The 27,894-nt window shown below is 39.1% G+C and overlaps 2 protein-coding genes across 6 annotated transcripts in view; one reads left to right on the top strand and one right to left on the bottom strand.

The window, feature by feature from the left end:
• Positions 1-94: 94 nt before the first annotated feature.
• On the bottom strand, positions 95-15,570 carry INTS12 (integrator complex subunit 12). 2 transcript variants are annotated; one of them, XM_080590691.1, is made up of 7 exons: positions 15,438-15,570; positions 9,197-9,360; positions 7,046-7,198; positions 6,379-6,566; positions 2,777-2,936; positions 1,984-2,136; positions 95-1,054 (listed from the first exon to the last, which is right to left on the bottom strand). In XM_080590691.1, the coding sequence occupies exons 2-7, from the start codon at positions 9,350-9,352 to the stop codon at positions 473-475; spliced, it is 1,392 nt and encodes a 463-aa protein (XP_080446817.1). In that variant the 5' UTR covers positions 9,353-9,360; positions 15,438-15,570; the 3' UTR covers positions 95-472. The 2 variants fall into 2 exon arrangements, with proteins under 2 accessions (XP_080446817.1, XP_080446818.1); XM_080590692.1 differs by lacking the exon at positions 15,438-15,570 and adding an exon at positions 10,917-11,050.
• A 100-nt stretch (positions 15,571-15,670) lies between these two features.
• GSTCD (glutathione S-transferase C-terminal domain containing) overlaps positions 15,671-27,894 on the top strand; it is a 72,456-nt gene continuing 60,232 nt past the window's right edge. The window contains exons 1-5 of one of the 4 annotated variants that reach the window (XM_080590665.1): positions 15,885-16,315; positions 16,412-16,546; positions 23,389-23,446; positions 23,549-23,820; positions 26,155-26,613. In XM_080590665.1, coding sequence (XP_080446791.1) covers positions 23,410-23,446; positions 23,549-23,820; positions 26,155-26,613 — 768 coding nt within the window. In that variant the 5' untranslated portion in view covers positions 15,885-16,315; positions 16,412-16,546; positions 23,389-23,409. Of the gene's footprint in view, positions 15,749-15,774; positions 16,316-16,411; positions 16,547-23,388; positions 23,821-26,154; positions 26,614-27,894 lie in introns of those variants that run through there. The other 3 variants (XM_080590664.1, XM_080590663.1, XM_080590662.1) reach the window with 3 other exon arrangements.

Here is a 27,894-nt window from a genome sequence, read left to right as displayed (position 1 = left end):
ATTTGGGATAAACTTCATTAACTGCACAACACAGAACTCTGAAGAGCTGAAGCATTTTAAATATCAGAAAACAGGGTGAAAGAGAAGTGGTAGTGATTTCCCAGATTAATAATACTTTTATTAATAGTACTGCTTAAGAATGACAGGTTCATTAAATCCAATTTATTAAGTATCCACATAAATCTTTTTTTTAATACTCCAGAAGACCCAATGTTTACAATTTCACATTTCATTGCTTTGAGCTATAAAACAGGAGCATGTAATAGCAAATATCCCTCTAGCATATTCAATTCCTAATTTGTAAAGTCAGAAGGAATACTAGGATTACCTAAGCTTGGCCTCCTGTACATCGCTTTTGGGCTTCCCTGATTTAATTACTGGTTCAGTCCAGTAACTGCGGTATTTTCTTTAAGAGAAACACAAATGCTGCTGCTTCACAGAACACAGCCAACAGAATCAGCCAGCAGTGGCACTACTTCTTGAGTTTCTTTTGAGCAGCCTTCTTCTTGACCATCTGTAGCCTCTTCATGGCATTGAGCTGTGATTCCTGAGAAGTCGGGCCTTTCAGGGAGGCTGACTGATTGCCAGTATCTGCTGTGGTTTTGCTTGCACTGCTCCCACTGTTACCCGCAGTCCCGCTGTTGCCATTCCCACCGCTCACCTGGCTGCTGGTGCTCGGCGTGGTACTGCTGGGACTAGGAAGCCCTACTTTGCTGACGTTGTCGCTGCTTACCGAACGGCTAAGAGTGGTTTTCCCTAGCGTCAAAGGTGGAGGAGGTTTCAGCTGTACAGGGCTTGTGCTGTTGTTACCAGAAGCTATTTTTGACCCGAGTCCCGTTTTAGAAGTTGCCAACCCTGACAAACCCACGGGTTTCTGGTTATTTGAAGAAGCTGCAGGTTTCCCGCTGGCACTCTGTGCTGTTGATCCCAGTTTGGTAGTTGATGGATTGGCAGAGGAGGTTTTGGCTGCAAAGGCAGCCCATCCTGTAAGGCCACTGGTTGCTGAAGAGGAAACACTTGTACTGGCTGTGTTCCCCGAAACTGCTGCTGAGGTCTAAAATAAAGAAATCGTTCTTATTATAGTAGCATTTATTTGTATAACACATCACAGCAGGAATAGATTGAACCTGTTTCAGTTCTTTTCCCAGGAACACCCAGTGGACATTATTTTATCACTGGTCACTACAGTTAAAAAGCATTAACAGGAAAAGGAAAGGATGCAGATAACTTCAAATTTCCCAGCCAAATAAAACCAGTAATACCTTCCCCCCATCCCCCCCTTTTCTTTTTTTAATAAAGCTAGCAGCTTATCATATGGCATTGGGATCCCCCAACTTTTTTCACAAGTGTTCCCATCCAGGCAGCACAACAGCAAATACAACTTCAAACGCAGAATAATTGCTTTGATTCCGAGTTACAGATGTGTTTTCCTAGGTAAGGGTCATCATTTGTTAGATTTGTTATTTATTATGCTTCTTCTGGTTTACCACCCTTAACCAGCTTGCAACAGCATTTATTAAATAACTTGGGGAATTAGAAACATGGGACAACATGCTTTAGCCTCCTAAATTAGATCTCACAAAACCATCTGGGTTTCCCTGTTACCATAACAAGAAGTCTTCTAACTAACAAAAAATACGAATGTTACTTGACCACAAAGAGCAAATCATCTTTTATAGAATTATGAGGATTCCTACTTGTATAAAATACCATTAAAAAAATCCTGGAATAAATTCTGTTCACTCTCTTTTAACATAAAAGTATAGTCAACAGCTGGATGTTTTAGGGACTTGATTTTTTTTTTTTCAGCTCTTTTAGGGCTAATGCAAAACCACTGTGCTATGGTACCACCTCAGTACATGCAGTATAGCAGACTTTCATTCATGGTTCCTGTGAGAAAAGATGGGTCTAACTTCAAAAAAAATACATGTAATTATGCAGTGGAATACAAATTCTCCCTCTGAAAAATTTAAACTGCATTACCTTGACTTCTGTTCTCTTGAATGCTAGAAAAGTTGATGGGGTCTCAAGTTTCAACTTAATTTCTGGCTTCTTGACCAATGGATCTTTCACAGCTGGTGCAACTGAAACCACTGCTGGAGCGGGTTTTTGAGGTGGTTTTTGTGTCTTCTGAGCCTGTGTAGAAAAAAACAGCAACAAAAGCTAGTTATAGGCTCCACAACATAGACTGTTCTAAGAAAAAACACCAGCATTATCATATTGCAGTCTAGCCTTTACAGTTTCAAGTTGAAAAGTGCCTCAGAAGTAAGGTAACAGATTAGAATTGTGGAGGACATGGTGAATATGGTATTGGGGACAGAGTTCAGTCAAAAAGCCCTACTGAACAGGATTTTCTATTTTACTGCGGGGAGAGAGGCAGTGTTGATGCTTACGGAACAGGAAAGCACTGTGCCATCACAGAAAGAAGGCAAAGACAGGGTAAACTTGAGGAAGACATGGACATGATCCAGCAGTATCAGGATGCAGGCTGTAGCAGTCTAAGAATTTGCAAGTAAAATGGTAGAATTTATGCTGAAAAAAAAAAAAAGGAAATGGGCATATCGAAGGAAAAGTTTAAGTCACTGCAAAGGCTAGCCTGTGCAATAACTGACCTCAAGCAAATACTCTGCTGAGTTCAGAGCCTGATGATAGTAGAATAGTTTGGGTTCTCCAACATGCTTCCAAAGACATCTGCAGACTATAAGATATCCTCATGTATAAGAAATAACCTGCTCTGTTCAAATAGTGCTCATACTAACAAATAAATGACTCCTACCATTCTCTTCATCTGTCTGGTACAGCGAGCACAGTACCACACAAGTCGAGGATCATTCACTTCCTTGTCCGTCACCTGAGGTTTATGGCAATCCTGGTGGTAGAGATTATGGCACTCCTGACACTCCACTAGCTGATTCCCAGAAATAACTGTCATTTGCCTGCAGAGCAAATAGTTAAGAACAGATTATTGGAGAAAACACTTAAAGGATTATCCAATTGTTGCAAATGTTGCAAGGCTTAAGACGAAAACTAGAAATATTTTTACTTTCACAAATATTTTGTGCCTGTGGCAAGTGAGCTACATCACCTTTTCCCCGTGTATGAGAAATAATATTTTAGAAATTTGGAATTTTTAGATTTTCACACGAGAATTTACATTAAAAAGTCCAATATTATTAAACATGCACACATGACACTTCTTGTTTTCTTTTTTCATTTTTATATTAGAAATTAAAGTCTCATCTGGTTTTCTTCACCTAGGGATTTTAGAGATAACTCAATGTTTACCAATTATGACTTTTTTATTATAGTAGCATCCGAAGGCCTAGCCTACATTTGGATAATTTTGTTGCAAACCGTAGAGCAATACAGATAAAGAACAAATAATTTTGCACTGACAAGCATGTAAGAATGCTTCCTGCTGAAGGATTTTAAAGCATCACCATCCAAAATATACTACTTTGCAGGTGTTTTATTAGCCATCCTTTTGGTCCCTACAGACAGACATTTGGGATTTGAGATAATACCAGAATCATGGAAAGATGGAACAGAGAGGATTAACTGCGCAGCACTGCCTTGGAGCAAACACGTAAGCTGGTGATGAGGACTTAATTTTGCGTGGGTCTCTGGTGAAAGTAATCACGCTATATAAATGACAAATTAGTGATGTACACATGACTAGAAGTATGTCTGTGAGTTAGCCAAATACCAGTTTCCTAATGATTTCTTCTTTCAGATGACAAATCAGGCTATTTAATTGCTAAGCTGCTTTTGCTCATATCCCTGAGGAGCAGGTACCCAGGTAACCATGGAAACTCTATTTGTAGATGGGTACAGAAAGGTAATTCCTTATTTCTTTATATAACAGGAAAATGAAGCCTGAAGGCATTGTCCATATGGACACTAGAATGTTTTCTAAACATTTTTTCTCTTTAAAATGGGCTATTTAAAAAACAAAGAAAGAAACATTTCTGAAATTCCAGGACCTATTATTTTAGATGCAGGATATTTCAAAAGCCATTTTGTTTGTTTATTGTTCCTAAATAAACTGGGTCGGAACAAAGCTGTGATGTTTTAACCCCATGTCTCAAGGGATGAGACTCACCCTATTTAAAACTTACAAAGGTAATCCCAGACTGAATAAAAAAGCCTGAACTGTTCATTCCCAGAATCAAGTTAAACCAGCCTTGTTTTTAAAAGACAGCTGTGAAACAAGCCTATTGATTTTTTACCTTCAGAAAACAAACAAGTATCCGTAAAAATAAGGTTGTTCTTTCAATAACATTTAATTATTTTTTTTTAAGAAAAAGTTCAGTATTATCTGCAAATTGCTATAATATTACTTCATATAACTGAGGATCCTTGTAACTGTTGAGCCCTGTTTTTCTATAATCTGCAAGCATTGAAGGGTGAAGTTATTTTAATACTCTCCTTCTTTGTGCCTACCTTGGTATAACAGAACAAGAAAAAAAACACCATGGGCATCAAAGTTCAATACCCCTGATAATTGTGCAAACACATTTTACATTAGCAAATCCCAGAGAAACATTTAATGTCTTTACTCTGGTTTCTACATCTACTAAAAAAAGGAATAGTTAAAATTCAAATGCACTCTTTTGCATTTGTGAACTCACAGCTGGGGTCTTGTTGTCAACTTGTCTTCTTAAGCAATATAAGACATTTGGCTAAGAATAAGAAGAGAACCCCATGTACTCAGCCACTGGACACGGTGTTTTCATTCACAACTATTTGCACACAAATATTAATAGCTGTCAGTTTCCAAATACTATTCATACCAGAGTTATTTTACAGAAGTATCCAGTGCTTTTTATATTTCATATGTACAGGGATGTCAGTATTTCGACTCAAGATGCACAGCCTCAGTAAGGGCCCCCATACTGACAGCTGAGAAGTAAGTAGTGGAATACGGTGTTAACAAATGTTGGATTTAGAAAGTATGAAGTGTGAGTGCTCTGAAAAACATCCTACCCAGCTTGAGCTGGAAATCAAGAACCAGAAGACATCAGTTCCAGTAGGCTTCACATAAAATGAAAACAAATCCCAAGTCTTGGATGACTGCTGCCATCCTCTTTCTATGGGTTGTTTTGTTCCTGCTGTGCTTCTCCCTCCCTCTGGCATCACCTTAATAGGAGCTATTTTATTAGTGCTATTGCAGGAAGGTAAAATTGAAAGATTTATTTCATACTTCATATGTTTGAACTGTTCTTCCTTTTTCAGTGTCTATAATAAAAAGATTAAAAAAATTGAACTAACAAATGGGAATAATGTGAAATCTCATCACTGCATAACTGGTTAACAGTATAATTAGCTGTGACAATGGAAATTTATCCTGCATGGACTGGATGCACCTCCTTATCTGCACAACTGGAATGACCACGGAGATGACTGAAGGATAAAGTTAAACAGAACATGGCTTCCCAACTGGCTTAAGCTGAGCTAGAATATAGTAATTAGTAATGCTACCAGAAGTCTGGCCAGTCCCATCTTCCTCCCTGCCCTGGCCCCATGTTTTTGTATCCACGTGTGTCAGCATAAGTATGCTCACTAAGCTGACTGAAATGTAAACCTACCGAAGAACCTGAGTGGAGAGCTGATCCAGAAGCTGATTCAATTTATAACATACCGTGTTGGTGATACACCCCTAACTGGGACAAGGAAGGAGGTACAACTGGAAGAGCCAAATGGTTCCTTTTGGCAGCAGTGGGGACTTACAAGGACATAAATCATCTGTGAAACCAAATCCTGATCCAAGTTATCTGATCCCAGGGTGAATATTTGAAAGTGTATTTTTTAATATTTGTTAACATGAGATGTCTTGTTAAGAGAATGTTGCTATGATCCATTTTTATAAGCCCTTGCTGAAAAGTGAAAAGAACCCATCTTGATTGCAGGATTGAAGATATATTTACAGGGTTAACTGAAAAACATGGTCATGTGTAAAGTAATGCCAAACGATTATGAAGATGGGAGCAACCAATACAGAACTCATAATAACACCACCAAAAATGCACTCAGAAGAGAACAGATTTTCTAGAATGTTGCTTATTATTAGCTATTAATATTTGAACTTGTTTTCCAATACTTAAAAATCAGTATTTGTTATGCTAGGTTTGGTATCTTGTTTAATTTTGTTATTTCTCATGTCCTGTTTCCCGAAGAAGAAAAGTAGTTTCTCATTAAAGGCTTAATTTTCAAGCAACCATTCTTGTTCATAAAGGATGCTTAAATGTACTAATTTTGCATATGTGCTTAAGCGATTTCCAGAACAAAACCTACAGATAGCATTAACTAAAGAGTACACAGACAAAACCAAACAAACAGAAGCACATACACAATTGCAATGAAGCAGTGTTGACTTACCTGCAAACAACACAGGCCAAACCCATTTCCATAGCAAAATCATCAGCACTGGTTTCCTCAAAGCTAGATAAGTCAGGCATGGATAAATCTTTACTCGTCTGAACTGTAATAGGAGAGGAACGAGCCTCTTGCTTCTCAAGCCTGGGCTTCTTTGGCATATCAGCTCCTTCCACAGTATCTGCTTTTACCTATCACACACACACAGAAAATGTGAAAATGCAGAAAGCTAATGGATCTTATTAAAATGAGAAAATGATTGGAACAATTAGCTTAGCAGTATAAGATGGGGTACTTTATACAGCACACACACAGAGCATCTTTTCCTTAGATACATTTTCTCCAAAATATTTATGACCTAGGAGCTCAAGCCCACTTTTTGTGCTTCACCTCAAAATCCTCAAGAAATCCTCAGGAAACCTCCATTTCGGGTTGACACATTTTATTAACCTGTTATTATTGCTATATTTAAAACATTCAATTGTCCCAAGACCTAAGCTGAATTGCCTAAGTGACAACATAATTGGATAAGGCAGCTCCTAGGCTCCTAGCTATGCACAATTAGTGAGAGCTGAGTTACACAGATTACACAGAAAAAGGGAGTTTACATGTAAAACACTTCAAATTTGTTAGCGGAGTTATGTCAACAGAAAACAAAAATCAGACTCACTTTATCAGAAGATTTCTTTTCTGTTTCTTTCTTCACCTTTTCTGATGCAGTGGGCTTGCCATTGTTGTTGCCAGAAGGCAAACTAGAAGCAGCTTTAGGCTCTTGCTTACTGGAAATAGGTTTGGTAACAGATACTTTTGGTTGTTCTACTTCCTAAACACAGAAACAAAAGTTGAAGGCAAGTTACTTGCAAGTTTGCAGTTAGTTACATCACCAGTTAGGCAAACAAAGTATCACACAATGCTGTTCACCTATACAAAATTTTTCTGGCTATATCTTAAATCTTTTTATATCACAGCCACAAATTAGTGTTTAAGCTGCAGTTAGTTACTAAACCACTCACCTTCCAGAGGAAGAAATGCTTCTTATCTAAACACAGATCCTCTTTGGAACATTAATTAAAATTTTTTCTGTTTTTAAAATTCAAAGGGACAACAAACACAAAATTTGAGATAGTTCTGAAGACAAAACTGAATATATGCTGAAAATGTAAGCTGACATCTGATGTCACCGGATATCAATACTTCATTCCCTGATGAAGGAAAATCTTAATCTCAGTTCATATTCACCTAGCAGGCTAATAATTTAGATCTCAACAGAAATCAATAGATCTTCTTAGTGATGCCTTAGTGTGAGCGATGGATAATAAGTGAGCCTGTAAATGAGTGATTAATCACAGCAATGTGTATGAGAAAGGTATCCCTCCAGCTTGGAGAGAAGTGAACAATTCTCCGCTGTACGCTGGGATGAGCCCTGAGCCTAAGCCCCACAAAGCATACTGACATTCTGTTGCATGCAGTCAGAAATGGTCTTCCTCTGTCTGTCGTAACCCCACGCTCCTGGCTCTGTTCTTGGACACCACTGTCAACCAGAAACTAATCCTACGGCCTGAGAATGCAGAGGAAGGAATTCTTGTACTTTTTTTTTTTTCTCCATTTCTGAGCTTTGCAGTCCAGCTGACACTGGAGGCACAAGGAAAAGAGGAGAACAAAAGATTTCTTTCTCTGGGCTGAGCCCCAGTCTCACCTGATGTTGGGTGACTACCAGTTGAGCTGTTATTAGAACTGGCTTTCCAACCCCATCTACAGTATTGGAACAGGCTGCCCATGGGAGCGTTGAAGTCCCCATCCCTGGACATATTTAAGAGATGGGTGGATGTGCCATTAACGGGTACGGTTTAGGGATGGTACCCAGTACATCAGGTTGGTGGCTGGACTCCATCTTGAAGGTCTTTTCCAACCCAGGTGATTCTGTGATTATTTGGCTCCCTGCTCCCACTTAAAACTACAAACCAACATATGCTGTAGCAGTAATAGTGCCTTTTAGATGTTTTGGAACCATGTACATGTAGAAACAAAATATTCCTAATGTATCAGCATACGGACAGTCACTAGAACACTCCAGGTTGACTTGTTGGCATCTTAGGGGAGAACATGCCCTCAGTATCCATATGGCAGTACAATGCGACAGTAGGATGCCCCCACTTGATTATTTTCACATGCTAATCTCAGATTCAAATATTCTCTCTAGCAGGTGTTTAGTGATTTTCAGTAGATGAAAAATCAGGCTTTTATATAGGATGGTGATGATTTTGGCCAGTAAATCATTTACACTTCAAACCGTTTGGGATTTTTTTTTTTCATTCTCATATGACTTCATCAATAATATTGAGAAAAGAGATCCAGTTTTATCAGTACACAGCTTTTCGTTTAATATTTATCTGTTTGCAAAAATGTCTGCATTTTAAAGAGCTTTTAACTTTGATCATAACTGTAAAAATATACTTTTGATTCACCTTAGATAGCTTGTGCAATAGCTTATCATGAAAAATGGCAAAGCCAACATAGAAGTAAATACAAGAAATACCATTACAAAGTCATGACACTTGCACTGTAGTATGGAATAGCCCTTCTACAAATCTGGATACACCAACAAGGTAAAGAGGTCTTTTTTCATTAACTGCAATTAATTAAATGAATTATGTTGTGTAAAAAGGGAACAATGAATTTGAACATATAATTATATAATTACTCTTAATTTCTCCTTAGTTGCTGATTCTCTTTTTACTCTTCAGCTATAAAAGGTGAACTAGGAATAGCTGGAGCTTTTACAAGGCATATAAAAACAACGCATGCTGTCTAATATTAATACCTTCTGAGATGGACGATAGCTTGAGTCAGTTCCTCTGGCCAAAGACTCATCAAGAAGCGCTTTCAGCTTTTCTGCAGAATCCTTACTCTTTGAATGCAAGAAGCCCAGGGCTTTCAGAAAAATAGGATCAAGCTCCAGGTTCACTGTAGCAGCCATAATGTTGCCTTTGTAGGAAGGAAAAATAAATAAAAAAAAGAACTTTATTCATACAGAGTATAAGTCAAACAGCATGTGGCTAACTATGTTGCATAAGACTTTTTCAAAATAAAATTATATTAAAACACAGCAAGGGGAATATGTGAATTAATTATCATTAGAAGATGACTGATTGTGAACTTAAGAGTTGTAGAACTTGACTTTGGATTTACATCTGAAGTGATGTTAGATTTTGTTCTTTGCCATATCTGTTACAAAACCTAAACTCATCATCCTTACACAAATAGAGCAAGTATTCCTTATTCTTCATATTCCATACATGCAGAATATTGAAATGAATGCAAAATAAGTGCAAATTTCAAGAAAAGCAATTACTACACTTCTTATTTGAAGATGCATATACAGGGATTTTTATCTAATTGCTCATTTAAGAGCAAAGTAAAATCTTACAGAATAATTCACTTCTGAAACTTCCGAGAATAGCTCACTGTAACATACAACATAGAAATATAAAATAGCTAGTATGCAATTTTATGTATTTACTAAAGTCTGAAAAATATATTGCTGATTTTTAAATTTAGTTGAAACAGATAGAAAATATAAACTCAAATTGTGACTTATCCAAGTTCCCTTGTGACAGCCTAGGTTTTCATATCAAGAAACTATCCAGAGCTCTATGATACCACAGTACCTATGTAAATGGAATAAAGTGAAGAAAAGGGTAGAATGAATTAAAAAACCATTTGCTTCATAGCAATAGTATCTTGCACTCTGGAGCTTTCTCTGTCAAATTCTCTAACAAAAGGTCTAAGGGGACTGCATTTGCATCAGAAATTCTCCCTACAAAGAAAGATGCTCACTAACTTAATTGGTAATTAAAAATCATAGATTTGAGGAGAAAAACATGGGAAGAGAAGTTTCCTGCTGTTTTGCAAAACAGATAAGCGGAATTCTTAATAATCCCTTCAAATCTCACTTTAAAACTTGTCAGGGTATTTTATTTCTTATACAGTAATCTAGAAGACGTTCTTGAAAGAATTTTCACCAGTTCTGCTCAAAAGCAGTGCCTGGACATTTTTTTCAGCTGAAGCCTCCAAGGTTTTGAGTGAAGAATTCCTTTTGATATTCAAGGCAGCGAACTTTTACCTCTCTGGCCAATGCACCAGCAGCGGCAGTCTGCTTCCTCAGCACTTGCCTAGAAGTCTCCAGGAACCTTTATCTCATGCTGGGCTTTCACGAGACACCAGAGAATCACTCTACTGAGATCATCAAGGAGTCTACATACAGTAGACTTCATAGGGATTTTATCAATGGACCCAGCAGAGAGTTAAGAATCCTCTTCAAGAACCTGTTCTCTATTCCTTAATCTACTTATCAAATCATTTTCCGGTGGCCGCAGAACTTCTACTAGAAAGTACTATACACCAGTAACTGTTTTTCCACTGATCTAGCAAAGACTACAGTACATGTCCCATCGATACAATTCAGTCTCTCTCTGATGCTTACAAAAAGCAAAATCAGTGTGTGGAAAGCATGTATCTTTTTTTTTTTTTTATGCATATACCTCTATTAAAATTTCTGGCTGTTCCTGAGCTCTGCGGTTAAGTTATCTGTTCCATTTCTTTGCTCTGTGAATATGGCTTCCAAGTTTCAGTACCACAGTCTTAAATTAGGACTGCTACACCCTCTATTGTACAAAAACTGTAGAATTAAGAGACCAATTACAGAAAATTAGAATGATTCCCCGATTAAAAACAAAAAAACCCCACACAACCTTCAGCTACTTTTCTGAGGCTTCTTATGGGAATATATACATGTACATAAGGAAGATGTAGCCTCAAGAGTCATTAGCAGCCATTTCAGTAAGCTTGTAGAATTTAGAGAACAAGCGTAAGCAAGACAATTCCATTATTATCTTTTGGAAGGTAATGCTTCCCAAATTTATTTTGAGCACTAGCTTTTTAAAGACATCTATTGTTAAGAAATGGTTGAAAACCAGATTTGTTTAAGAGTGTTCCTTGTACTTATTCTTTTATCTGTGCATGAAATTGCAGCAATTCTTTCTCTGTTCTCAAGGGTAAATTATAACAACATCACAGGCCACTGCAATTATAACCAAAACATCAAGAGAAATTTCTCTTAAGGAGGAGGGAGGGAACTGGGCTTATTAAACAGTTCAAATATGCCGTAATTTGAAATTTGGTATTCAGTTTAGGCAGATTTTTAAATTTGAAAATGTATATTTATAAATTACAGATGGTAAGTGTATCTAATGGAAAGACGAACACATCAATAGCTGTCTTTAAAAAGGCATAATTTGAAAAAAACAAATGGATAACAACTATCAAGGGCTAATACTAGTGATTTCAAAAAATCTGCTTTGAAAGCAGCCTTTTCCAGTTATTTACAGACAAGATCAGTAGTTCGATATTTATAAAGCTCAGATCCAATTACACTCATTCATTCTTTCGTGAACTGTTGGTGAAGTCAGTATATAGCAATGCAATAGTTTTGGAGCAAGTAAAATGGAGTGTTTTATTAATGATGCCATAGGTGATTCTGCGCAAGAGCGCTCTGACTTTCTTGCTGAAGTGGAATCTTTGTACAGAAAATAATTAAAATGCTGTTTAGGAGAAAGCAATAGGAAAGAAGTAAATATGACACTGCATAGCAGTTTGATTATGCAGCTGCAACATCAGAGGGCTACGTTAAAATCCTTGGACCCAGGGCAGACTTGGTTTTGCACATGCAGCAGTAACTGAACAGAACACGTAGATGACTTGCGGAGCAGGGTCAAGAGCTTGAGTGCACCCTCTAGCAAGCAAGCATTACACCATTAGTCTAGCCCTAAAACCACCCGTCTCAACTTAGGTCTCATTATCTGGTAAGAGTTGTTTGATGACAGATGGGAGAAGACCAAATGTACAGTAAAAACATACTCCTAAGTTCCTGAGATACAAGAAACACTTCTAAGAAGGATAATCAATGAAAATGTCCCAGTGTGGACTACAATAAGTAGTTCTATGGGAAAAATGTTAATTGAGTAGGTTGTTATTCTCATTGTCTAGGAATATTTTGATCTCTCATTTCTTGACTGAATTATTGTCTTATGCCAAAAATCACACAAAATTAATTGAGCACTGTACAGAATGTGTGGTCTTTCAACTTAACAGCCAACCTTTCCAGGGTATTACAGCCCTTCTCTGGCCATTAATTTGCCACCTATTATTTTGCGTGCCTACACATGTATTATCTTATTCATCGTCACTGTCAGTTAAATGGATCCGACTACACGACATTTTGAGGTATGGTCATATTGCCTTATTTTCAGTCTGTTCTGAACTCCTATTTCTATTATTTTCTAAGAAATTGAGCACACTTTTCCAAAAAAGTACACACCTTCAATTCATTTTGCAACGGTATTTTCATTCCATTCTTTGTAAACTCAGCTATATTTACGTTTTCCACTGACACTGATTACTAAAAGGAGGACTTTCACTCACATCCTTTTCAGCTACCTTCAACACCTGCAGTAGTTAACTTAAAATCCAATAATATGGAGCAGCAGCACAAAATCCCTTTCAGTGTGCTACTCTGTGTTTATCAATAATTAATTTCACTCGCCACCAAAACATCAATGCATCCTTCCTTCCCCCCCCTTGGATTTTTCTGTTCCTCAGGAATTTCTTTCTTCCTGGAGAAATCTAACAACTGTGACAGCGGCAGGTTTTGCATATTCACCAACAATGCTTTTTTCAGATCTCTCTCAGATTTAATGCAGCTCTTGATGAAGTAGATCAAGGAAAGCAGGAAAAACTGAACTTCTATCTTCGGTTTTTGTTTTAGTATCTTAATCAGGATTTGATTCATGACAACATAATTTCACAGTCATCTCCCACGAGGGGTATTTCACAACTCACACACTTTAGCAGTTCAGACAACTGTATTAATCAGAACACTTGGATTAATCAGTTCTTATTTGTGTGACATCTTATCCAAAGAATTTTAGAAGGCTGGAATAAAATCTTCCATTATGGAGTTACTAGTACTGTGATCTTTCATTTTATATTATATTCTACAGTGTGTTTTATATTGTACTTCTAAATTAATATTTCGATCTATCACAGTAACCTGCTTATCTGACATTTCTATGATTACCTATTGCCTTATATTTGCTGCTTCCTACTTCTCATAAACGATACATCAGTTAAGAAACAGAATGTCATGGGTTTGGCTGGGATAGAGTTAATTTTTTTTGTAGAGGCTCTTATGATGCTTTGTTTTGGATTTTTGATTAAAATAGCGGCGATAACACAGCGATGTTTTTAGTTGTTGCAGAGCAGTGCTCACCCAGAGCCAAGAGCTGTTCAGCTCCTTGCGCTGCCCTGCCAGCGAGGGGCTGGGGTGCACCAAGAGCAGCTGGCCCAGGCTGATCAAAGGGATGTCCCTTGCCACGTGGTGCCACGCTCAGCAGTAACAGTTGGGATAAAGAAGCAAGAAGGAGGGGATGTTCAGAGTGACGGTGTTTGTCTTCCCAAGAAGCCGTTTCCCTTGACGAGCTCTGCTTTCCTGGAAGTGGCTGAACACCTGCCAGCCGATGAGGAATAGCGAATGAGTTCCTTGTTTTGCTTTGCTTGCGTGCAAGGCTTTTGCTTTACCTAGTGAACTACCCTTAACTCAACCCGTGACTTCTTGCACTCCTACCTCTCTGATTCTCTCCCTGATCCCACCTGGGGAGAGCAAGCGAGCAGCAGGGTGGTGCTCAGCTGCCTAGTGGGCTCAAGCACAAAATGGAATCAATCATTCCGTTTGGAAGGGGCCCGATGGGGCCACCCTGTGCAGCCTCCTGCTCGAAGCAATTCCAACAATGAATTCAGAGCAGCTCACCCAAGACATTGGCTTCCTCCATGGTCCTTCCATGGATGGGAGGAGCGAGGCTGGCCAGCCTGCAGCCCTCTGAATTGTCCTTCTTGCCCTTTTTGCTAATGAATATAAGACTTGCCTTGCTCCGGTCTTTGGGAATCTTCCCCAGTCTCACGACCTTTCCAAGACAACAGTGAGTGGCTTCATTATGATACCACCAGCTCTCAGCACCCCTGACTGCAGTCCATCCAGGTGCATGGACTTGTCAGGCAATCAGCCCACACTTCAATCCTCTTGTAGTTCCTCTTCTCCTTGAACCCTGCCTTATCACAGAAAGGCCTGGGAGGCCTCGCTGTAGTCTGGGGCACAGATGACATTGATGCCTCTGCCTCGTCTATGTCTGCTGTCAGTAAGTCACCTGCCCCGTTCAGCAACTGCACTATATTTAACTTGTGCATTCTTTTCCTGATAATCCAGCAAAAGCATCTCGTTGCCATTAATATCTCTTCCTAGTTTTGAATCTAGTTTAGCTTTGGCCTTCCTAGCATCATTCTCACACACCTCGGCAATATTTCTATATTCCTCCTTTGTAGCTTGTCTCCACATTTACCTCCTGTAATTTCCCTTTTGCAGTTGAGCTATTGACATGACAGAGTTCCCTGTTTAAAGTTCTTCTCCTGTTGTACCTTACCTTTCTACAGAATGCTTTTGTTCTTCAGGATAGTTCTGTTGCCACAAGAATCAATTTTATCAGAACATTTATTCAAGTAAATGAGATACCCATACCTATGCAACTGAAATATGTTCATCCCTGCTACCACTAGGCTTCAACGCTCTGCAGAAACAGCCCTGAAGAGGCTGCTTAAACAGATGCCACTGCTCATTGATTTAAGTTGCTGACATACTGGTTATAACTCTGTTATTGTCTTTGCCTTTTCCTGTATCCCTGCTCACCGAGATTCAGCAGGTTTACAGATACCCATCCTCCCGGTGACCTCTGAGTGGAAGAGCCAAACTTTGGCTAAAACCCAACCTCCGCACCGCTTCCACTGAAGCTGCAGCCCCATCCTCCGCACCGTAAACTTCTCCCTCACCTTCCCTTAAGGAAAGAAGGGGATCTCAGCGACCCTTAGCGTCTAAAACCGAAGCGTTTAAGAGAATAAACCCTCCCCCCCGCCACGGCTGAAGCGCCTACCCCACAGCGCCCGCACCCCAGTCCTACCTGCCGGGGACCGGGGCCGGTCCAGCAGCACCTAGAGACACCCCCCTTCTTCTCCTCCTTCTCCGGGATCCCTGCGACACCCCAAAAAACGGGAGGGCCCCAAAAAAAGGGAAGGAGGCCGGAGCGGGGTACGCGTGCGGACGCCCCCCCGCCGCGCCTCCCCTCCCCCCCGCCCTCCCGTCAGAGCGCAGGGCCCGGCCGTTGTGCCGCCGCGCGCCGGGGGCGGGAAGGCGAGGCCGCGCGCCGCGGCCGCTGCGCGCGCAGCGCGGGGAGGTGGGAGGGGGGCGGGAACGCGCCGGGCGCGAGGCCGGGTGAGCGGCGGTCGGGAGGGGGAGAGGGAGGGGGCGGGCGCTTAATGGCGGCCGCCTGAGGGGGGCCGGGGGGCTGGTGTATGGAGGCTCTGCGGGCTCACCTGGGGGTGGAATGGTGGCCTTAAATACACAGCAAACCCGTACGACTGAGCTGTAAATCTAGCTCTGCTTCCCTAACCCTCTCCCTGAAGGCACCGGCGCTTTGTGCCAAGCTAAACGCTTGCTGGAGAAAAGCGTGGTTTTAAGTCCCTCGCGGTGCTGAACGTTTCTCAGATCTTGACATAGTTATTAAAAGTGTTTTACCATGTGATAGTAATCAAATAAACGAGATCTTGTTCAGCAACGAAATGTTTATGGGTTTATTTACTTTTTGTTTTCCTGGGAAATGTCATTTGAAGCCAGCACTTTATTGTATTGCTAATGTGGAGGCTGAGTGAAACTGATTTAACTGTTATTTAGCGCATGTTGAAAGGGTAGAGAAAATAGTAACAGACAGTATAATTAGTGACAAGTATGCTTGCTTAATATTTATTATTTTTAAACGCTAAAAGTGATTCTTATGCAAAGGTAGACTATTATTTCTCTTATCTATAAGTGACATTACAAAACTCATGATATTCATTATTGCATTCAGCTGATTTCTCCCTTCTTCTCTTTTAACAGTGGCTGCTGTAAATAAGGCCAGTATAGAATAGAAATCCATCTTTTCTCACAAAATTTACAGTCTAATCAGAGAAGGAAAAGTGGCAGGAGAAACTATTTTCCAGTCAGCGACCAGCGTGATGTCTTGTAGGTTTTGTAAGTACAACATTTTATTTTATTGCGTGTGTCTGTGGATGCTTCTGTCTTAGTAAGCTGCTAGTGGATTCATAAATTAAATGTAATGTACAGGTGGTCAGCGTGTGAAAATGAGCGGGAACAGGCAGCCAGGTGGGTTAGCGAGTCCTTCAAAGGTAAGGTTGTACCTAAACTGACAAGGAAGATACACTCTACAGAGCTAAAATAGTGCAGATAAACATCTCGGAAACAAAATAACATAGGAAACAAGGCTTTTATAAATGTCTGTGCTTAGAGACAAGATGTTAGGAGGAATTCTCTAAAATAAACGATGTGAGGGGGTGGGATATGGCAGTGCAGGAGTCTACAGTTCTCTGAAGTGACTGTGCAGAAGGCCTTGAGTATATTCTCACAAGAAACAATTTAAGGAAACACAGGTAAAGTCACAGGAGTCCAGACAGATTTATTAGGGTTTACGTCTTGTGAGAGACTCATCTGGAATAAAATTTCGCCTGATTTTATTCATAAGACTGGGCTGCAAAACAAAACAAAAATCTTTTAAGAAAAACGTCTGTTTTCTTAGGGTTGCTCTAGTACGGATTTCCCATGTGACGTTGAGCTACGAGCTGGTTATCCTCCAGGTTTTTTGCTTGTATAATGGGAATACGTGAAAATTCCACCTTACAAGGCTATTGGGAGGGAAGTCTGAGACATTCAGTTACTGTTGTGATGATGGGACGTAGAAGTTTTTACAGTAACTATCTATATAAATAAATTGGAATTTATAGGTGTTTATGGTAGGCATCTGCAGCATCATATAGAACTGAATGTGAGAATGGACTAGGGCAGGCTTTGACGGTTAGATTTTCAGTAGTGGTAGTGAATGCTTCCTGCAGTTCAGCTGCCTGTGTGGCAAAGCTTGTTTCCAGAACAGGATTCTGGTTCCTGGTATTGGCTAATGGGAATGCTGACAGTCTTGATGGTTGCTTAAGCATCTCTGTTCTAATGTTTTAAAAATGCTGCTTTCATCTTAGTAATTCTAGAAAATATTTAATGGAGACAGGAAATCTTCCACTTGAACCCCATAACAGAAGATATAGGCCCTTTAACAAGCAGGTGGCTTGTCTTTGGTCACTCTATGTCTGAGGCCGAAAAAGAAAATTTACTAGATAAATGTTTGAGGTAGTCAGTGAGTGATCTTTTTTGTGGTTTTTTTTTTTTGATGTCTAGAAAACTAAGAGCAAGAGAAACTTCTGAATTAGTCTAAATCTTTTAACTTTAAAGATGAATTAAAAATATTTCTAAGGTACCAAGCTAGGTGTGTTATTTGGCAGTTGCAGAGACTGCATGACAGTCCAGAAATTACGCTGTCCATCTCCAGCTAAGCATTCTGTGGAAAATAAGGGAACTTTTAGCACTGTTTTCTGAAGCTGGTAGAAGGATACACCTATGTATAGAAGTCAGAAAATGGCAAAAGGTGATTTACAAACGATTTCCTCACCAATTAGGCCATTTTATTCTTCATGGTGAAGTAAGAAGTTCCAAGAAGGTTAGCATTTCTTCTGTGTTTACCCCGTGCACGGTGAGCTCTGTGGTTGCAAAGAAACTGAATCTAATAGAGACTTAATTTATTCAGAATGCCATTTGGCTGTTCACATAGCTATGAGCAAAATTAGCTCAATTGTTGTTTTTTGGCCACCTGAAATATCTTATGTGCAATAGGCTGAACCTTTGGTTTAAAAAACCAAAATCCCCATAAGCTTTTGACTGTTTTTAAAGGAAGACTAGAGGAAAAGTCCTTTGCTCACTGGGATCTTGTAGGTGTTAAGAATTAACTTAGAAACAACTTCTAACTAATATGGTTGCAAAAAAATAACTTATAAGTAGCTCCTTTTTTCTGCCCCACCATACCTGTGCCTGTTGCAGTAAGAGCGTTTTCATGATGTATCCAGTTCTGGCTTACTACAGTCTTTCTCAATGAGTGTTTCCTTTGTAGGGCAATGCTTGGAGAATTTGAGATGTAGTGCAGCTGGAGAAAAAGCAGGAAGCTAAACAGGAGTTTAAGGGACTAGATGCACGGAAGGGGAGGACATCTATTGCCTTTTATTCTTGATACAGCTCTAGGAAAGTGGACTGAAAAAGACCAGGCTGATGAGGCCAGCTGTCAGCTCAAGAGAGAGTAGAATAAGTGACAAATGCCCATAGTATACTCAGTACTACACAGGAGACGGGAAGAAAAGAAAAAGCTTAGCATTTATTTCTGGAGACAGCTGATCTTCTAAGATTGAAACAAATGCAGTAGTTTGACAAAATAATTTGAGTAACTCTCCGTGTTTAATGTATGAATGAAATTTATGTGGCTCTTGTGAATGATGAAGCTGGCGAATAGACAGGATCTGACTGGTGATAATAGCGTGAGAACAAAGTATTCATTACATCAGTGATGATAACTTTCTGTGCACTTTCCAGCTATTTCAGGAAACCTAGTGCTGAAATGGAATAGAAAGGAGAAGAGTTGCCAAAGGCAGTGCTTGTTGCTTTTCTCACTGTAGTGACTCTCCTCAGACCTTTTCCAGGTGCAGGCATGGAGAGTTTGAGTCAGACCAACCTCTGTTTCAATCATTGCATCCCTATCTTGTTTTGTGGATGCAAACAGAAGCTCTAGGTCCAATACGTCTTTTGTTTTCCTGCTGTGTAGAGCTCATCATTTCATCCCTTGAAGGTTAGCTGCAGAGAAAGGGAAGTGTTATTGTCCTAAGTGGACCATAATTAGAAACACAATCTGTTCCACTCCACGGAATAGGTCTAATAACTCAGATGTAAACTGACCATCTCAGCAGCAGAACAGGGAGTGTGGTTCTGGGAAACCAATGTCAGTGTTTCAATACTTCCAGTTTGAGAAGAAAAAGGGACTTTGGTATGAAAAGTTGTAGGAGTGTGGTATGTGAGAAGCTGGGACTATATCTGAAAAAAACAGGACCGTATATTGTAAAGGCTCCTTAGGGCAGGTACTGTGAGTACTTGCAGCATCAGGGCTTTTAGCTGAATTACCAACTTGAATGATTAATTGTTGCTGTATTGTTACTGTCATTTTTTGTTGATGTGATTCCTTAAAGCTATAATTATTCCTTAATATACTCACAATAATAATAATTTATTATTAATTTATTATTTTTATTATTTAATTTGTTAATATTAATTATTATTAATAATCATTAAAATATTATAATAAAATAATAATTATTCCTTAAGCTATAATGTTGACTGTCATTTTCATCTTTGTCTTTCATTTTACTTCTCCCACATGAGAAGAGTCAAACTAGATGAAACAGTCGAATTAGCTTAAAAAAACAACCCAAAAACTTGATACGAGAATCTCTCCGATTTTTTTATAACTACTTAAAAAAAAAAAAGCTAATATATGCTTTTTATGAATGAGTGGTATTTAAAGTTTTTTTGCTTTTCTGGATAAATGCAGCTATAGCACATGCACAAAACCTAGTTAAAGGAGAATCTGTCTTTTAGAAAACCTGTTAAAACAACTGCCTGTCCAGCTGGAAGCTTTATATGTAAAAATTCAAAGCAGTAAATGTACTGTTTTGTCTGAGAGGGAAGAAAAGTCTTGGCCCTTCCTTTCTGCCCTCCACAAAATGATTTCTTCTCAGTCAATTCAGCAAACTGTTCTGGTTTTTACAGTTTGAGCACAGTGCTGCTAAGTTGATCATGAGCATCATAGTTTCTGTGATCTGTGTTCTTTTTGGCGTCATAAAAGTTCATTTAGGTTCAGAAAAGTAGTTCAGTCTCTGATATAGTTCACCGTGTTGTCACTGAGGAATAAATTACTGTGGATATTCATAAAAACGTTGCTTCTGTTGAGTTTTGAAGAAGTTAATAACCACCCTCAAGCTGTCTGGTCCAGAGATATCCTCTTCAAGGCATTCAGAAAAGCACACCTTTCCCGAGCATACCTTTGCTTCAGCACAAAATCCAGAGTTTTACCTCAAATGGTTAGGGAAGATGACTAAATTCAAATCCTGTGGATTAAGGTAGATTGGCTGCGTGCATATTCCCCTTCTCTGACATTGTCCCAAGGATGTCAAGAGAACGGAATGGGCACCTCTGGATGGTGTCTGTTTATCCTGCTTCAGCAAGGTTCACCAGAGTTGGCCTATCTGGTTTGTGTGGCTTCTCTACCTAATAGTTCTGTACCTGAGGGTAAGAATAGTTGAATTTGACGGGTCAAATTTCAAGTTACATTTCAAACTTCAAGGAGACAGATGGATTAATAGGATGGTGTCAGCTGTGGCATTTACAGGGTTGAATACAGAGCAGCCCAATACCCAACAAGTCATTATTTCCAATCAGTTGCTGTCTCTCGGACAGACTGACAGCAGCTATCTGTTACTCACTGCTACTGGGTAGAAGTAATTTTGTTCAAGGGACTGGAGGAGAATTCACTCTGACAGTGTTAACCCATTCGTCCCAATTTTCAAAGCAGGACATCTTTGTCATTTTAATCGGTAGCCTGATTTAGTAGTACCTCTAGTTTTGCATCTTTAAAGTATTTATTTTTAGTCTAATATTATCCTTTTTTAAGAAAGATGTGGGAAGACTTTTTACGAGGACACGTAGAGATAGTAGAAGGGATAATGGTTTAAACCTGAAAAGGTAGATTTAGATTAGATATTAGGAAGGAATTCTTCACTGTGAGGGTGGTGAGGCACTGGCACAGGCTGCCCCGAGAAGCTGTGGATGCCCCATCCCTGGAGGTGCTCAAGGCCAGGCTGGATGGGGCTTTGGGCAACGTGGTTTGGTGGGAGGTGTCCCTGCCCATGGCAGGGGGTTGGAATGGGATGGTCTTTAAGGTCCTTTCCAACCCAAACCTTTCTATCATTTTGTGGGGGAACAGTGCTTCAGAGCTACTGCTCTGGAGGTAAATGAGCAAGGGCCTCAGTTTACGATACACTGATGGTTTACTTATGAAGTCCTTAGGGCTGGATTTGAAATACCAGTTCTACAAGAACAGAAGAAAATAACAGAATACTGCTTTGGAACTAGAAACATCATCAGAATTTACCAAAATATTTAGCAATTCTATACAGCAAAAAAACTTATGTAAGAGTTTATAGAAGGATCATGTGCAGTAAGGTCAACCAGAAATAATAAAATGAAATAGGAGAGGTGATTTGTAAGGTGAATGTGTATGTTTGAGTGGCTAGAGTGGCCAGGAAAAAAAGGGGTTTGTATACTTTGTGAGTTCCCATGGAAAATGAAAATAACCCAAATGCATATCAAGGGTACCATTTAATAATAAAAGAAGTTTTTATAGTCAGGGATATGAGTTTAAATGGTTGTAACTATGGATTTAGCAAGTAAGAATAGCTCTTCTCTCATCTCCTCAACAGTTATTTCACTATACCATTTTCTCCACAGAGTTGGTTACAATATTGAATCCATCTCGATTTATATGCTGGCAAGGTTTATCCAAGTAAACTAGCCTTTAGGAAAGTAGATATTTAATTATGTATTGCATTCTTCTTGTGGCAGGTGTGTTAATTAAAGACAAGCAACAGGATTTTTATGTTGAGCCACTGTTGTTTTGAGACAAAGTCATGTGATGGAGCAGATGAAAAATCCTTCTATGTAACAGTCATTATTATGATTTTCATTTAGCGTCAGGTGGACTTGATTTTGTTCTTCAACTGCCTGTCTTTGAACAATTGGTTTGTCCCGGTGATAGTTGATATGAAATAATACATTTGATGCACAACTACAGGAAAAAAAATCTGATATTCTGAATATTTAAAACAAAAAACTTTTTGCTACATAAATAATGACATTCATGTAACTGTACAGAGACCTTATTAATCTATACCGTTATTTGAAAGACTGATTCTGTTCTGATGTCACTTGTGCTTTTTATGTATGTATTTATATGTTCATAATTATATATATATATAAAATATACTGGCATTTCTTAGCAACATTCAGATATCTTTCTGTTATTAAAAATATAAAAATAAAGCTTTATTCTATATGGTTGTTTTAAGAGTGCCACCTAGTGCCTAAAGCTTTTCAATATGATCTGTGGTGTATAAGTCAATGGAGAATTTCATAAGCTGGTGGAGCAGAAAAATTATTGCATCATTGTTTTATGTTAAACTGGTGTGGAATGGTTTAATAAGAAAAATGTAACTTTAAACAAAGTACAAGGAAACTGAATTTAAGCTTTTAATGTAATGACAAGACATTAATTTCAGCTATGTTACTATTGTATTTGACTGCTTTAAAATAGTCTTGTATTTGAGGTGCTGAATTTTTTTCCTTCCTGCATGTCCTCTTGACCTTCACTTAATATCTCACTAGGCTAGGTTGATTTTTGATATAGAAAGCAATGTTATTTCCCGTGGCCTAAATAGCCTGTGTGCACATGTTCTAACAGTTACAGAAAGACGTGTGTGTCTTATAAAACTGACTGGTTTAGGTAGGTGCTCAGGAATATGTTTTTCCAATAATGTATGGTTAATGTTATGGGAGATTGTTCAAAAAAAAAAAAAAGGCTTGTTATAAAATGTTTATACACTTAAAAAGCTTAAAAGGAGATCTTTTTTTCTTTTTGTATATTTTGCTTGGTATCAGAAATAATTTCCCCGTCAGTGATTTGTATGTGAAGTGACACCGTGTATGTGAAACCTTTTCCTCTCAAGAAGGTCCTGCAGTCCATTTATTCAGGCAGGATGTCTTTAATGGTATCTTATGTTAAAATAAGTTTTAGCAGATAGTGGAATGACCACTGTTTCAAACCCTCTTTTTTGTTCTCAAATGTGTATTCTTTTATGACTGTGTTCTGATTTCTATTTCAGGAACTTCAGCTCAGGAGGAAGATGAAAGATAGCGTCCCTGAAGAACATTTATATTTGGGTTTGTCCCATGAGTACAAAGATAGTATCTTTCCTCTTCATACATCTATTTCGCTGTTTTTGCTGTCCTACTGTGACTGCAAATTATTCAAAATTTTCTTAGTGCCGACTGGTGAAGATGTGGACAATCAGTTTGTGACAAAAAACCTCCTTGGCGATCTCGAGGTCCATTTAATCTCCAAATGCCAGCTTCCTATGGTCGTGCAGAGCTGCTGTTTACCTGCTGTTGTCGCGAAAGACGGCAAGTTCTGTCGAGCTGGGCTTTCCGTTGTCTTAAGGCATATAATACAGAAAACATACGAGGCAGATCCATCTAAAAAGTATGTTTTGGAACTCCTGGGCTTTAAGAAGACCTGCTTAAAAGCCTGTGCTGAGGTGAGTTCGTCTCTTTCTCTTAGTTATGCTATTGGGGTTTTGAAAAAGAACAGAATACTCTGAAGTAGACTTTTAGTGTTGATGTAAATGAGATTTGCTCACTGGAGAAGTGTCTGTATTTTGGCATAAGGGCGAAGAACGGTTCTTTTTAAAGATATAACTATTTAGCAGCACAAAAAGAACCTTAAGATTCAAACGGGGGCAGACCTTTGCTTGAATATGAATATTCTAGTCTATGAATATTCTATGAATTCCTTCTTTTTTGTCAGTGTAGTTTCAATGAGTTATGCAGTGTGGCTGTTCCAGTTTGAAGTAAATTTAAAAAATACCTAATGTAGTGTTAATTTTCCACAGAATGCCACGTTCTTTATCTACTCAGGTCAGATTTCTGAATGTGAGGTGTTATGTGGAGTCATGGGTGTGGCTATTCTTGCAGCAAATACAAGTTCTTGAAGCATGTCATAAGGACCTGATCCTGTGTACTTTGCACATTATTAATTCTGTTTGAAGAATGTGGAATTTGAGAATTAAGTAAGTCGCAGTTCTGGGTTTATGGAGAGTGCAAGAATCAAATTGTAACTTTGCAAAGTTTGAGATGGTTTTCGGGTGTACTTACGTCTTGTTATTAACATTAATGTAGGCAATTAAGAGCTTAAACTAGTAAAGCACTTTTGAAAATTTTGCCCTGGATGCCAGCTTTGTCACAGCCCTACAAATATAAATTTGTTGACAATAGTCACTGCTGTATTTATTGCCTTCCCATGCTTGTTTTACATCTTATGAATAATCATCTTTTGACTTCAAGAATCTTGCCAACATTTAGTGTTTCCTTGAAGAATAAAGGGAAATTGGATTTAACTGAACTATGCTTGTTTGGGGAAAAACAGGAAAAGCAAAATAAAGATTCTGACTACAAATATTATGTTTGTTTTTTAAAGATGGTTATTTAGTTTAACTTACAACACTGATGTACTATACTGACTGTGTCTGTGAGTTCAGTAGCGTTCTTGTGTAAAACATGTTGTGATGTAAGATTGTGCAGCTGATTCCGTGTGACTGGCTAAAATTACCATGAATGAAGATGATAAAACAGTACTTGTGAATTATCCAGTCTGGAAGGGACCTACACCTCAAACCAGGATCAACGCCAGATTCAGAGCAGGTTGTTCAGGGCTTTGTCCAGTCAGTCTCAAAAACCTCCAAGGATGGAGGCTGCACAGCCTTTCCTAGCAGCCAGGTCTAACGCTCAGGATGGTGAAAAATACTTTCCTTGTGCCAATCTGGAACCTTCTCTGCTTCAGTCTGTGACATTTGTCTCTCATTCTCCTGCGGTGCGGTCCACAGAAAGCCTGTTTCTGTCTTCTCAGTAGAAGCCTGGTAGTGGGTGCGTAGCCTCAGCATAGGCCCCTGAAGAGCTCCACCTATCCCTGACCCTCAGGTAGAGTGTGAACCCTTAGCCGCTACTCCTTGAGTTGACATTTCGGCCTATTTATCACCTCGCAGTCTGCTCATCTCTCTAGACTTGCCTTGCTCACTCCCCTCAGGGGGCTGAGCCCCACTATTTCACAATCACTGAGGTCCATGATTGCATCTGATCGCTGCGCCTCCAACCCAGTTCGTCCCTGTTGGTGAGGAGCAGATCTCGGGGAGTGTATCCCCATGTTAGTCTATTGGGCACTAGCATTTGGAAGTTGTCCTTGGCATCCTTCACAAACCTCTGGTTCTGATCTCTTCCTGGGACTGCTAGAAAACTTGGGTTCCATGTTTCAAATTGCTGCTAAGTGGGTAAACTGAATAAGACAAAAAATTTATGGTTCTAAAACCTTTAAGTACAGATACTAAGACATAAAACAGGACAACGATAATGTGAAAAAAAATGGGGTATTGTTTGGTTAGACTAAAGTTTCTTGATGTTGCATGCTAAAAAAAAAAAAGAGTGCCAATAAAGAATTTCTGTAAAATAGATGTGTTCAAAATTTGTTTTGTGTCATCTTCTGGTTCTATCACCAGCAGTTGGAGATGACCTCTAGAAATTGCTCAGAGCTTTGCTTCTCGTGAGTTACAGCCACCCTAATCTTATGCCAATAATAAGGGATAAAAATCTGCTATACTGGATAACTGTTCATTCGGTTTTATATATAAAAATTAGCTTCCTAACTTGCTATTGCAAAAGTAACACGGAGTATCCCAGCTTCTAAGATTATCAAAGGATGTATTTAAAGCTGGAGTTACCACATTTGGCTAGAGTTTTTCTGTTTCAAATGGGCAAAAATGTACCGTGGATTTTGTTTTCTCCTCTTGTAGAGACATTAATTATGTAAATTTATCTGACAGGTTAGCCAGTGGACCAGACTTTGTGAGATCAGCATACCTCTGGCTGTTGAAGGATTTTTGACAGCATCTCCTGAGCACTGTCAGGCTGTCCCTGCTGACATTTTACATCTTGAAAGAAAACTTGGAGAACCTGTCCGAGTGCACAACGATGACAAAATTCGAAGGCAAAAACTTCAACAACAGAAGGCAGGTGCCGAGGCTGCGGTGCCTGGACTCAGTAAAGAAGCGACAGAGGAAGGAAAAACAGTGGAGGTACACGATCATCCGCTTCCAAGTCTGGAACTGAGCGTAGCTTTCTCCAAGCTGCATGTCCAGGAGGCTTCAAATGCGGTCCGAGAGGACCCTGTCATCAGGAGAACAAAAACCTCTGACCTTCCGCCTTTGGACCACATTTTTGCAGAGGGGCTTTATTTTACCTTGGCAGATATAGTGCTTCTGCCGTGCATCCATCAGTTCTTGGTAAGACAACTGCTTCTGCAAACATTAAGTAGTGTATAGGTATTTTTGTAAGAATTGTACGATGCGTCCATTTAAAATCTATTGCAGCAATTGCAATGTGAGCTTAAACCAAAACAGACAGCCTGTCTTTGTTTTTGTACAAAGAAAAGTCAGGGACTGGCGAGATCAACAACAGTAACTGTAAATACACAGCATATTGGTACTTAGTAAGCATTGCTAGCTATTTAAATATTATGCTAAAATACTTTGGCAGGAAGTTGTTCAAAAAATTCCTGCATGAGAAGATATAAACTTGACATGTAAAGTAAATTGTAATGTGCATAAAACAGAAGTAGGTAAGCATGAACCTATTGTGATTTTGGTTAGCATACTGAGGGGCAAGGCAAAGTGAGTTCTTAGCCATACTGATGTGTTCTTGCTATACCGATATTACCTGAATTGAAATTATTTTCAGCTTTGACTTGAAACTTCATGACTTTATCTTGAAATAGAATGCTTTTTGGGGAGGCAGTGAGTAGGAGATTCAGAGACTATGGTGGCTTTTTGGAGTTGTAAATCCTTGACTTCCTTACATATATAGGAGCTGAGGAGACACTCAGGTATAGGCCAGGGTAGACTTCCAAAAACTCATTTGTTTATGTGACTGGTGTATAATTTCTTGAGGCTCTCTTGAGAGAGTTTTTGTCTGCACATATTTCCTTTTAAAATAGATGCAATGATTTCTGATTTACTCATTTTCTACATAGTATGTTGACATCCTTAACCTCTGGTGTTGTTTTCTTCTAGTTCCTAGAAATGACTCTTTCATTTGGGATGAAACATTCCTATGGAGACAGCACTGCTTTAGTCTGTCTCAAATTAATCCTTTTTTTTTATCAGGCTCTCCCATAAAACAAGCCAGCTTCTTTCCACATCCGTAGATAAAGATGAGCGCATAGGACAGTATAATACCTTCATATCAGCAAACCTTTTATTCTTCTATGCAGTTCTGTGGGCTTTTTATTTATTTATTTTTATTTTTATAAAGCTTGGTCTGTGTTCTTCTCCAAGTAAGGTCTGATCACTGTGACCCTGCTCAGAAGGGAAATGTTGTGTCTAGGGATCCAGCTTCTTTGGGACGTGCCTCAGCACCTCAAACCTCAGTAATCTGTAGTTTTGTCATTCATGGTATTGTTGCTGCTAAACTGGTCTCGGCAGCTTGTGGAAGGTCCTTTGTTTACTGCAGTGAAAGGAGAAATTCCTTGGAAAACATATTGCATAGCCCGGTAAAGCCAAGAGATT

This window comes from Anser brachyrhynchus (genome assembly GCF_964034855.1).
Source record: "Anser brachyrhynchus genome assembly, chromosome: 4".
NCBI classification, from domain to species: domain Eukaryota; kingdom Metazoa; phylum Chordata; class Aves; order Anseriformes; family Anatidae; genus Anser; species Anser brachyrhynchus.
Note: the sequence above shows the minus strand (reverse complement) of the source record. Positions and strands in the feature narration are given on the sequence as shown.

Coding starts and splice junctions, on each gene's coding strand:
- INTS12 (XM_080590691.1), bottom strand. CDS start 9,352: ATGGCTGCTACAGTGAACCTGGAGCTTGATCCTATTTTTCTGAAAGCC. Junction 6,567..7,045: donor AAAAGAAATCTTCTGATAAA/GTGAGTCTGATT, acceptor TGTGTGTGATAG/GTAAAAGCAGATACTGTGGA. Junction 1,055..1,983: donor TCAAGAGAACAGAAGTCAAG/GTAATGCAGTTT, acceptor TCTTTATTTTAG/ACCTCAGCAGCAGTTTCGGG.